At 42.7% G+C, this 12,493-nt stretch overlaps 1 protein-coding gene across 2 annotated transcripts in view; it reads left to right on the top strand.

Annotated features, from left to right (window-relative positions):
- Nucleotides 1–12,493, top strand: part of smarcal1 (SWI/SNF related, matrix associated, actin dependent regulator of chromatin, subfamily a-like 1) — a 150,871-nt gene that overhangs the window by 39,583 nt on the left and 98,795 nt on the right. For both annotated transcript variants that reach the window (XM_043694414.1, XM_043694416.1), the window contains exon 5: nt 670–720. In XM_043694414.1, coding sequence (XP_043550349.1) covers nt 670–720 — 51 coding nt within the window. The remainder of the gene's footprint in view (nt 1–669; nt 721–12,493) is intronic.

Here is a 12,493-nt window from a genome sequence, read left to right as displayed (position 1 = left end):
ATAATTTCCCTGCCTCCAGCTATAACTCTTGCCCTGCAGTGCACACTTATCCCTCTCCATTACTAGAGTAAAAGTCACCGAATTGTGGTCACTGTCCCCAAAGTGCTCACCTACCTCCAATTCTAACACCTGGCCTGGTTCGTTACCCAGAACCAAATCCAGTATGGCCTCACCTCTTGTTGGCCTGTCTACATATTGTGTCAGGAAACCCTCCTGCACACATTGGACAAACACCGACCCATCTAAGGAACTAGAGCTATAGCTTTCCCAATCAATATCAGGAAAGTTAAAGTCCCCCATAACAACCACCCTATTACTTTCACTCTTCTCCTGAATCATCCTCGAAATCCTTTCTTTTACGTCTCTAGGACTATTAGGAGGCCTGTAAAAAAAAAAACTCCTAACAGGGTGACCTCGCCTTTCCTATTCCTAACCTCAGCCCAAACTACCTCAGATGGCGAGTCTTCATCCATCGTCCTTTCCACCACTGTAATACTATCTTTGACAAGCAATGCCACACCTCCCCCTCTTTTACCCCCACCTCTGACCCTACTAGAACATTTAAATCCTGGAACCTGTACCAGCCAATCCTGTCCCTGTGCGACAGTGTGAAGTTTAGCCAAAGTTATTTTTGAGCCCAGTCTAAATGTAGATTTATTTTTTACTCAGATATGAAAACGAGAAAGTGGAGCTTCCTGTTGGAGGATTACAGACAGCTGAGTAAGTATCATGCCTCAAATGAAATTGTTAACTCTTCATTTAAAGGTTTTGGTCACTGCCAGAATTCAGCTTCATTCTTAACTGCCTTTGAGAAGGTGGTGGTGAGTTGCTTTATGAACTACTGCTGTCCATGGGGTATAAGGCCAACCACAGCATTGTAAAGAAGAGAGTTCCAGGATTTTGACTCCGCAGTAGTGAAGGAATGACAGTATAGTTCCAAGACAGAATGGTCTGTATCCTGGAAGGACATATACAGCTGGTGTTCCCACACATCTACTGCTGTTGTCCTTCATAGCAGTAGGGGTTGTGGATTAGAAAGATTCTGTCAAAGGAAAGTTGTGTCTTTTAGATGGTATACATTGAATCTAATATACACCAGTGACGATCTGCTTATTCAATGAACAATACAGCACAGGAACAGATCCTTCCGCCATTCTGACACGTCTTTCCAAACAAACAATCTTTTGTCTCTACATGGTCCCTAACCCTGTATCCCTGACTAGTCACATCTGTCAAGACACTTCTTAAGCATTGCTATTGTAACCGCCTCTATCACGTCTTCTGGCAGCACATTCTTGACACTTACCACCTACTGTGTTTAAAACAAAACTTGTCATGCACATCTCTCTTAAACTTACACCTTTTAGCTTAAATCCATGTCCCCTAGTAATTGACTTTTCTATCCTAGAAAAAAGATTTCTATTATCCATTTTATCCATGCCTGTCATAATTTTGTAAACATTTGTCAGGTCATCCCTCATCTTTTGACATTCAAATAAAACAAACCAAGTTCATCCAATCTCTCCTCGTAGCTAATTATCTCTGAACCAGGCAACATCTTAGTAAACCATTTCTGTAACCTCTCCATCCTTCTGTACTGTACATAATATTCCAAATGTGACTTAATTAATGTTCTATACAGCTGCAATATGACTTGCCATTCTTTACACTCTATTGATGCAAGCAAGCAGGCCAAATTTTGTTTTCACTTGTGTTGCTACTTGCAGGGAACTGTGAACCTGTACACCTAATTCCTGTGTATATTGGTGCTACTAAGGATTTTTTTAAAATTTTGATTTATTGTTGTCACATATACCCAAGTACAGTGAAAGATTTTGTTTTGAGTGCCATACAGGCAGATCATACCATACAAAGTGCATAAGGGTAATAGAACAGAGCAAGGAATACAGTGTTACAACTGCAGAGAAAGTGCACAAACAGTGAGGTCAACATTAAATTTGAAATTTGAGGGGTTCATTCAGAAGTCTAATAACAGAGAAGAAGCTGTTCTTAAATCTGTTTGTATGTCTGTTTAAGCTTTGTGTCTTCTGCCTGATGGAAGAGGTTGGAAGAGACTTTTAATTGGGGAGGAAGGGTTCTTTGATTATGTAGATGGCCTTCCAAGGCAGCAAGGAATATAGATGGAGTCAATGGATGTAGGGTTGGCTTGCATGATGAACTGGATTCTGTAACTTGCTGTATACTTACCGTCTGTATCAGATTTACAAAATAATCACCACGAATTTGTCCGGATTAACTTTGTGCCATTTCTCTGCCAAAATCTCCACCCGACCTAAATCCTGCTGTATTGTCTGGCAATTCTCTTCATATATATAGTATCCCAGCACTGATCCCTACGGAGGATCACTAGCCAGAGAAACATCTCCAGTCAGAAACATACCTTTCAACTGCTACTGTCCATCTTCTATGACTAAGCTGATTCTGTATCCATCCTACAGATTCACTGTGGATCCAATAACTTTTTGTTATCAAAAACCTTGCTGAAGTCCATTTAAACAACATCAATTGTCCTTCCCTCTTCAATCATCTTCGTCACTTCCTCAAAAAGCTCAATCAAGTTGTGAGACACAAGCTTCCTGCACAAATCCATACTGCCTATCACTAATAAGTCTATATGTTTCAAGATGTGAGTCAATTCTATCAATAAGAGTCTTCTCCAATAATTTCCCAGATTATTCCAGTTGCCCTTCTTAAACAAAGGAGCAACATTAGCTATTCTCTACTGCTCTGGGACCTCTCCTGTGACTAAAGAGGATACAAATATTTCATACAAGGCCCCAGCAATTTCCTCCCTTGCTTCAATCAGGTCCTGGAATCTTGTCTACATTAATGCCTCCTTTTTCATATTGACATGCCCTAGGACATCAACATACCTTTCCCAAAACTCGTCTTTCTTCACATCCTTATCCTTTGTGAACACGATGCAAGTATTCTTTATGGACCTCACCCACTTCCTAAGACTCCATGCATAAATTCTCTTGTATGGACCTACCCTTTTCCTAGCTACCCTCTTGCTGCTTATATATGTATAAACACCTTGGGATTTTATGTAATCCTGTTTGCTAAGGACTTTTCATGACCTGGTTTAGCTGTCCTAATTCCTTTTCTGAGTTCTTTCCTGCTATCTTTGACTAACTTTATATGTATATAAACCAACATTTTCCGAGCTATCATCAGGTCTGACGAAGGGTCACTCAACCTGAAACACTAACTCTGATTTCTCTACAGTGTGGACAGACCTACTGAGCTTTTCCAGCAATTTAAGTTTCCGGTTTACGGCATCGGCAGTTCTTTTAGTTTTTATCAATAGTAGGAAAACAGATGGAGGCTATAATATGGGATAAGACAAACCAACCGACTCCCACAGCTACCTGGACTACACCTCCTCCCATCCTGCCCCCTGTAAAAACGCCATCCCATTCTCCCAATTCCTTCGTCTCCGCCGCATCTGCTCCCAGGAGGACCAGTTCAAAATACGTACAACACAGATGGCCTCCTTCTTCAAGGACCGCAATTTCCCCCCCGACGTGGTCGACGGTGCCCTCCACCGCATCTCCTCCACTTCCCGCTCCTCCGCCCTTGAGCCCCGCCCCTCCAACCGCCACCAGGACAGAACCCCACTGGTCCTCACCTACCACCCCACCAATCTCCATGTACAGCGCATCACCCGCCGTCACTTCCGCCACCTCCAAACAGACCCCAGCACCAAGGATATATTTCCCTCCCCACCCCTATCAGCTTTCCGTAGAGACCACTCCCTCCGCGACTCCCTTGTCAGATCCACACCCCCCACCGACCCAACCACCACTCCCGGCACCTTCCCTTGCAACCGCAGGAGGTGCAACACTTGCGCCCACACCTCCCCCCTCACTTCTCTCCAAGGCCCCAAAGGAAAATTCCATATCCGCCACAGATTCACCTGCACCTCCACCCACATCATCTACTGCATCCGCTGCAGCCGGTGTGGCCTCCTCTATATTGGGGAGACAGGCCGCCTACTTGCGGAGCGATTCAGAGAGCACCTCTGGGCCACCCGGACGAACCAACCCAACCAACCTGTGGCACAGCATTTCAACTCCCCCTCCCACTCCACCGAGGATATGCAGGTCATTGGACTCATCCACCGCCAAACCACAACAACCCGACGGTCGGAGGAGGAGCGTCTTATCTTCCGACTGGGAACACTCCAACCGCAGGGGATGAACTTGGACTTCACCAGTTTCTTCATCCCCCCTCCCCCCACCTTGTCTCAGCCGAATCCCTCCAGCCCGGCACCGCCTTCCTGACCTGCAGTCTTCTTCTTGACCTCTCCGCCTCCATCCTACTCCGACCTATCACCCTCACCTTGACTCTTTCCACCTATCACATTTCCAACGCCCCTCCTCCAAGTCCCTCCTCCCTACCTTTTATCTTCTCCTGCTGAACACTCTCTGCTCATTCCTGAAGAAGGGCCTGTGCCCGAAACGTCGAATCTCCTGTTCCCTGGATGCTGCCTGACCTGCTGTGCTGTTCCAGCAATAAAGTTTCAACTAAGACAAATATACACTTAGAGAAAAATAAGTTAATACTAGGCAATCAACATTGCTTTGTTAAGGGCAGGCCATGTCTGACAAGATTAGTTGAGTTCTTTGACGAAATGACACAGGTAGAGGATGAGGATAGTGCTGTGGCTGTTGTATATTCAGACCATCAGAAAGCATTTGACATGGTACATTTGATATGACAGCCACTAACATCTACTGCAGCCAAGGATCAGAATTTCTGAATCTTATGAATCTCATTGTCAGACTTCGGGCACTAGAATCTTTTCAATGAATGAACTTTATTTCTCTTTGCTGTACAACTCACACCATTGTTTCATAACTCTCACTTTGTTGTAAGGTTATAAAACTCCATTGTATTCTCTGTTTGGGGAAGAAGGCTTCTGAACAGCCTTGTTGATTGCCAGTGATGGTGTCAGTGGGGTCAAGTCTCTTTGTGTTGTAATCTCTGATTAATTGGGCTAAATTCACTGACAGAACCTTTTTTTTTCTTTATATAAATGCTTTGGAGATGATTGTTGAGGGCAAAATGTCTAAATTTATGGATGATACTAAGTTAAGGAGAAGAGTGAATTGTGAGGATGATGTTAAACAACTACAGAAAAATGTTTACAAATTGGCCAAATGAGCAGACACCTGGCAATTTCAATGTTTTTAAAAAAAAAGTGAGGCAGTGCATATGGACAGAAGAAACATGGAGAGACAATACAGGCTCAATGGTACAACTTTAAGGGGAGCATAGGAGCAGAGGGACTTCTGGGTTCATGTGCATAATTCTCTGAAAATGGCCACGCAAGTTGAAATTGTTGTTAAGAAGCATTATGGGATCCTTGGCTTTATAAATAGAGGTATCGAGTATAATAGGAAGTGATGCCACACCTCTACAAATCATTGGTCAGACCATGTTTAGAGTATTGTGTTGCGTTCTGGGCACCTTACTTAAGGAAAGATGTTAAGCCTCTACAGAGAGTGCAAAGGAGATTGCTAAAATGATACCAGGACTAAGGAAAAATTAGAGAAATTGTGTTTATTTTTCTAGAACATAAAGTATAGCTTAGGCACATTCCCATCACCCCACAATGTTTGTGTCAACTATAATGCCATTCTAAACTAAGCCTATCTGGCTGTACATCGTCCATATCCCTCTATTTCCTGTGTGTTCATGTGTCATAGAGTCATTAGAGATGTACAGATTGGAAACAGATCCTTCGGTCCAACCCGTCCATGCCGATCAGCTATCCTTAGTAGCCACACACACAGATGACAAGCAACATGAATTCAACTGGGACAACACTACTATTATAGGACAAGCCAAACTGAGAACAGCCAGGGAATTCCTAGAGGCATGGCACTCATCCACAGATTCAATTAATAAGCACATTGACCTGGACCCAATATACCAACCACTGCAGCGGACAGCTGGAACGGACAACTGGAAGCGGCAGATTCAAACCACAACAAATGCCGGAGGAAAGATCACAGAAGCGCTTCACAGGAGGCTCCCAAGCACTGAGGATGTCACCTAGACAGGGGACGAAACGTCTGCAACACAAATTCCCAGCTCGGCGAACATAACCACATTAGTGAATATTGATGCAAAATATTCATTTAGTATCTCCCCATTTTCTGCGGCTCCACACAAAGACTGCCTTGCTGATCTTTGAGGGGCCCTATTCTCTCCCTAGTTACCCTTTTGTCCTTAATATATTTATAAAAACTTTTTGGATTCTCCTTAATTCTATTTGCGAAAGCTATCTCATGTCCCCTTTTTTGCCCTCCTGATTTCCCTCTTACGTATACTCTTACTGCCTTTATACTCTTCTAAGGATTCACTCAATGTATCCTGTCTATACCTGACATATGCTTCCTTCGTTTTCTTAACCAAGCCCTCAATTTCTTTCGTCATCCAGCATTCCCTATACCTACCAGCCTTTCCTTTCACCCTAACAGGAATATACTTTCTCTGGATTCTCGTTATCTCATTTCTGAAGTCTTCCCATTTTCCAGTCATACCTTTACCTGCAAACATCTACAACTTCACCAGTTTCCTCATTTCCCTCCCCTCACCTTACCTTAGTTCCAACCTTCCAGCTCCGCACTGTCCTCATAACCTGTTCCAATTTAGAACTTCAATTTTTAGATCTGGTCTATCCTTTTTCATCACTATTTTAAATCTAATAAAATTACGGTCGCTGGCCCCAAAGTGCTCTCCCAATGACACCTCAGTCACCTGCCTTTCCTTATTTCCCAAGAGTAGGTCAAGTTTTGCACCTTCTCTAGTAGGTACATCTACACACTGAATCAGAAAATTTTCTTGTACACACTTAACAAATTCCTCTCCATCTAAACCCTTAACATTATGGCAGTCCCAGCCTATGTTTGGAAAGTTAAAATCCCCTACCATAATCACCCTATTATTCTTACAGTTAGCTAAGATTTCCTAACAAATTTGTTTCTCAATTTCCCTCTCATGAGGAGGTCTATAATACAATCCCAATAAGGTGATCATCCCTTTCTTATTTCCACCCAAATAACTTCCCTGGATGTATTTCCAGGAATGTCCTCCCTCAGCACAGCTGTAATGCTATCCTTTATCAAAAACGCCACTCTCCCTCCTCTCTTGCCTCCCTTTCTATCCAGAAGAGGTTCTTCTGCAGCTGTACAGGGCCCTGGTGAGACCGCACCTGGAATATTGTGTGCAGTTCTGGTCTCCAAATTTGAGGAAAGACATTCTGGCTATTGAGGAAGTGCAGCGTAGATTCACGAGGTCAATTCCTGGACTATCTTATGTTGAAAGATTGGAGCGACTGGGCTTGAATACCCTTGAGTTTAGAAGACTGAGAGGGGATCTGATTGAGACGTATAAGATTATGAAAGGATTGGACACTCTGGAGGCAGGAAGGATGTTTCCCCTGATGGATGAGTCCCGAACCAGAGGACACAGCTTAAAAATAAGGGATAGGCCATTTAGGACAGATGAGGAGAAACTTCTTCACCCAGAGAGTGGTGGGTGTATGGAATGCTCTGCCCCAGAAGGCAGTGGAGGCCCAGTCTCTGGATTCGTTTAAAAGAGAGTTGGATAAAGCTCTCAAGGATAGTGGAATCAAGGATTATGGAGATAAGGCAGGAACAGGATACTGATTGAGGATGATCAGCCATGATCATAATGAATGGTGGTGCAGGCTCGAAGGGCAGAATGGCCTACTCCTGCACCTATTGTCTATTCCTGTAGTATTTGTATCCTGGAACATTAAGCTGCCAATCCTGCCCATCCCTGAGCCATGTTTCTGTAATTGTTCCTAACCATGCCCTGAGTTTTCTACAATACTTTCATATCTACTTCTACCACCTCCCCTGGCAGTGCATTCTAGGCATCTACCACATTGTATGGTAGGTGAGTTTTTTTTTTAACACTTTTTTTTTAAACATTCTCCCTCTCACCTTAAATCTATGCCCTTGAGTATTTGACATTTTCATGCTGGAAAATGACTCTGACTCTGATTATCCAACCTATCCATGCTGCCTGTGATTTTTATACTTCTCTCGGGTCATCCCTTAGTTCCAGCGAAAACATTCCAAGTTCGACTAATAAAAACTGAAAGAACTGCAGATGCTGTAAATCTGAAGCAAAAACATATTGCTGGAAATACTCAGCAGGTCTGGCAGCATCTACGAAGAAAAATCAATTTTTTTGATGACCCTTCCTCACAACTGAGGTGTTCTGAGGAATGGTTATCGGACCCAAAACATTTACTCTGATTTCTTTTCACGGATACCGCCAGACTTGCTGAGCTTTTCCAGCAATTTCTGTTTTCCTTTCAAGTTTGCCCAACCTTTCCTTATAGCTAATTCAGGCAACATCCTAGTAAACCTCTTTTGCACAAAAGCCTCCACATCCTTTCTATAATATGGCAACCAGAACTGCTCACAATACTCCAAATGTGGCCTTACTAAAGATTTATACAGCCACAACAAGACTTGCAAGCATGACAAACCACAGAGATCCCAGCACTGATCCTTGTGGAACACCAGTGGTCACAGACCTCCAGTTAGAAAAATACAGCTCCATAACTGCACAATGTCTTCTATGAACAAGTCAATTTTGTATCCATCTCACCGAGGGCATCCATGTGGATATCCCACCAAGATTGTGCCAACACATGATACCTTTCTGAACTGAAATCCATTTGCCATTACACAATCCCTATCTGTCAAGGTGCCTCTTAAATGTTGCCACCACCCTCTGGCAGCACATTCTTAGCACTTACTCACCCCCTGTATTAAAAAAAAACACTTGTCTCTTACATCTTGTTTAAACTTACCTCTTTTGTCTTAAACCTACATCTCCTCGTTGTGGCCCTAACACTCCTGCAGAACACCACTAGTTACCAGCTGCCATCCTGAAAAAGACCTCTTTGTCCCCACTCTCTGCCTTCTGCCAGTCATCCAGTCCTCTAACCATGGCAGTACCTTGCTTCTAACACCATGGGTTTTTAGTTAATAGCCTCCTGTATGACACCTTGTTAAAGGCCTTCCCTAAAAATAATCTCCAGTAAATTCCCTAACATTGATGTAAGGCTCAGCTGAGTCACCTGATTCAGCTTGCTCAGGAAATATGCACATGCACGCGCGTGCGTGCGCACACGCGCGCACACATACACACACACACGCATACACACACACACGCATACACACACACACACACACACACACACATACACACACACACAATCAAAGGATAAAAATCTCGTGAATGCAGAGAAGAAAAATAATCAGAGTAACACAGTTCTTTATCAAGTCACCTCTCATCCTTCTTTGCTCCAGTGAGAAAAGCCTGAGCTCTCTCAACCTATCTTCATACAACATCCTGGTAAATCTCCTCTGCACCCTTTCTAAAGCTTCCACATCCTTCCTATAATAAAGCAACCAGAACTGAACACAATATTCCAAGTGTTGTCTAACCAGGGTTTTATAGAGCTGCAGCATAACCTCACTGCCCTTAAACTCAATCCCCCAGCTAATGAAAGCCAGCACACCTTATGCTGCCTTCACAACCCTTTCAATTTGGATGACAATTTTGAGGGATCTATGGACATGGACCTCAAGATCACTCTGTTCCTCCACACTGCCAAGAATCTGCATTTAACCCTATAATCTGCACACAAATTCAACCTTCCGTAATGAATAACTCCGCACATTTTCCAGGTTGAACTCCTCCTGCCACTTCTCAGCCTAGCTCTGCATCCTGTCAATGTCCTGTTGCAACCGACAACAGCCCTCCACACCATCCACAACTCGGCCAACTTATTAACTCATCCTTCCACTTCCTCATCCAAGTTATTTGTAAAAATCACAGATTCTTGCGGAACATCATGGTCACTGAGCTCCAGGCTGAATACTTTCCAGCACATTCTGTTTCTTAACATCAACCTGTTCGAGTATATCAGCCTGTTTCAGCTGTCCTCACAAATGACAAGGTCCCTCTCAGTAGTGAATGCTGAAGCAAGGTATTCATTAAGAACCTCCCCTACATCCTCCAACTCCAAGCATACGTTTCCTCCATTATCCCTGATCGGCTCTACCCTCACGCTGGCCGTCCTCTTGTTCCTCACAAGTGTAGAACACCTTGGGGTTTTCCTTAATCCTATTCTGCTAAAGCTTTTTCATGCCCCCTTCTAGCTCTCCTAAATCCATTCTTCAGTTCCTTCCTGGCCACTTTGTAACCTTCTAGAGGTTTGTCTGATCCTTGCTCCTTCTTAACTAAGCTTTGTTCTTCCTCTTGACTAGATGTTCCACATCTCTTGTCAACTAAAGTTCCTTCACCCTACCATTCCTTCCTTGTCTCAGTGGGGCAAACTCATCCAGCACTCACACCAAGTGCTCCCTAAACAGCCTCCACATTTCTGTCATGCATTTCCCTAAGAATATCTGTTCCCAATTTATGCTCCACATTTTCTGCCTAATAGCACCTCTTTTACATCCCTCCCTAATCCTTTTGTTCCCTGCACAACCAAGTTAACTGTAGTTCACTGATTGCTTGGTTAGATTCATGGTCCTTCTTGTTCTTTTGTATTTTAGAATTATTTCTTCCACGTTTCCAAATGTGTTTCTTTTCTCTGCTGTTTTGACAGTCATCAGATGACACCAGGTATAGTCCAACAGGTTTATTTGAAATATCAAACTTTTGGAGCGTTGCCCCTTCGTCAGGTGATGTTACCTGAAGTCACTTCACTTGACAATGGGGCAATGCTCCAAAAGCTTGTGATTTCAAATAAATCTGTTGGACTATAACCTGGTGTCATCTGACTTCTGACCTTGTCCACCCCAGTCCTACACTGGCACCTCCACATCATGACTTTTGACACTTGCAGAAAGCAGTTTTTCAGAGCAAGGGAACTGAGAAACATTGACTTTACAGTGAAAGGAAAGAGAGATTGATACAGCTACCTTCCTGAAGTTTCTTTGCTTCAGACCTATTAGACAGTCTTTGTTAAATTGCAACCTGACCAATCAAAGGCTAGTTGCTGTGCTGCACTCTGATGAATCCACAACTGAAAAGCTAATCAAAAGACTGTCTCTGGACAGAGTTATGTTGAACACACCCACAAGATACTGTGTTGTCCTGGCAGAGTGTTTCCTAAACCAACATTGTTGCATATGCAGCAGTTAGATTCCTTTATTTTGCCAAAGCTGAAAATAACTCCTTATGCTTTCTCTCCATTGTAAAGCAGTGACCCTTTATTTCAAATTTTCAGTGCATGTTCCAAAAAGAAATAAAAAGATATGGTCACAAAAATTGGCAATTTCCACCCTTAGTCATAGAGTCATACAGCACGGAAACAGATACTTGCACCCAACTTCCATGCTGACCAGGTTTCCTAAACTGAACTAGTCCCATTAGCCTGCATTTAGTCTATATCCCTCTTAAACTTTTCTTATCCATGTATCTGTCCATATGTCTTTTTTTTTAATAGATATTTTTATTAGAAATTTAACATTTTTACAAGTTTACAAAAATAAACAAAACTCTCAAATATAAACATTGACATACAATTAAATCAAATATACAATAGCCAAAACTTAACAAAAGAATAAAAAAAAACCGCAAAAGAAAAAAAAACAAAACTCAACTATCTACTAATCTAACCTACAACTAACCAGAGTGTATATTTAAGTCTCTTACATGCTCAGAATGTGTTAACATCAGATGTAATAAACCCGTATTCGTGCGGGATTCCTCTCCTAAGGGGCCCCGGACCAGCCCCGTTTGTAATCTCAATTAAATAAAAGCCCTTGTTAGGATAGCCGAGATATCTGTATTTATGTAATTCAAGAAGGGCTGCCATATTTTATAAAATAATTCGGTCTTTCGGTGCACCATATTTGTAAGGAAGTCAAGGGGAATACATTCCATAATTAATCTGTGCCAATTTGAAAGTCCAGGGGGGCCCTCAGCCACCCAGGTCACCAAAATATTTTTCCTTGCACAGAAAGAAAGAATAGAAAATAGTCTCTTCCCATACATGTCCAGGGAGGGAAAGTTCGAAAAGCCCAAGAGGAGAGATACGGGGTCCACTTTAATTTCCGTTCCTAAAATTTCTATCAGGGTACTTGCTACTTTAGTCCAATATCTACGGATCTTATGACAGGTCCATAAGCAATGTACAAGAGTGCCCACCTCTATTTTACATTTGGGACACATTGAAGATGCTCCTGCCTTAAATTTTGCCAATCGAACCGGTGCTATATGGGACCTATGAAGTATCTTCAGCTGGATAGCCTGGGTTCTGTTAAAAATAGTAATTCTTCTAGCATTTTCCCAGATATCATTCCACGTTTCTGTGGAGATTTCTAGTCCCAGATCCTGAACCCATGTTTTAAGCAGATTATCCATATCTCCCGATACTTCATCATGTAATAAATGATAAATA

This window comes from Chiloscyllium plagiosum, chromosome 7, assembly GCF_004010195.1.
Source record: "Chiloscyllium plagiosum isolate BGI_BamShark_2017 chromosome 7, ASM401019v2, whole genome shotgun sequence".
Classification (NCBI taxonomy): domain Eukaryota; kingdom Metazoa; phylum Chordata; class Chondrichthyes; order Orectolobiformes; family Hemiscylliidae; genus Chiloscyllium; species Chiloscyllium plagiosum.
This window is presented reverse-complemented; position numbering and strand designations above follow the sequence as displayed.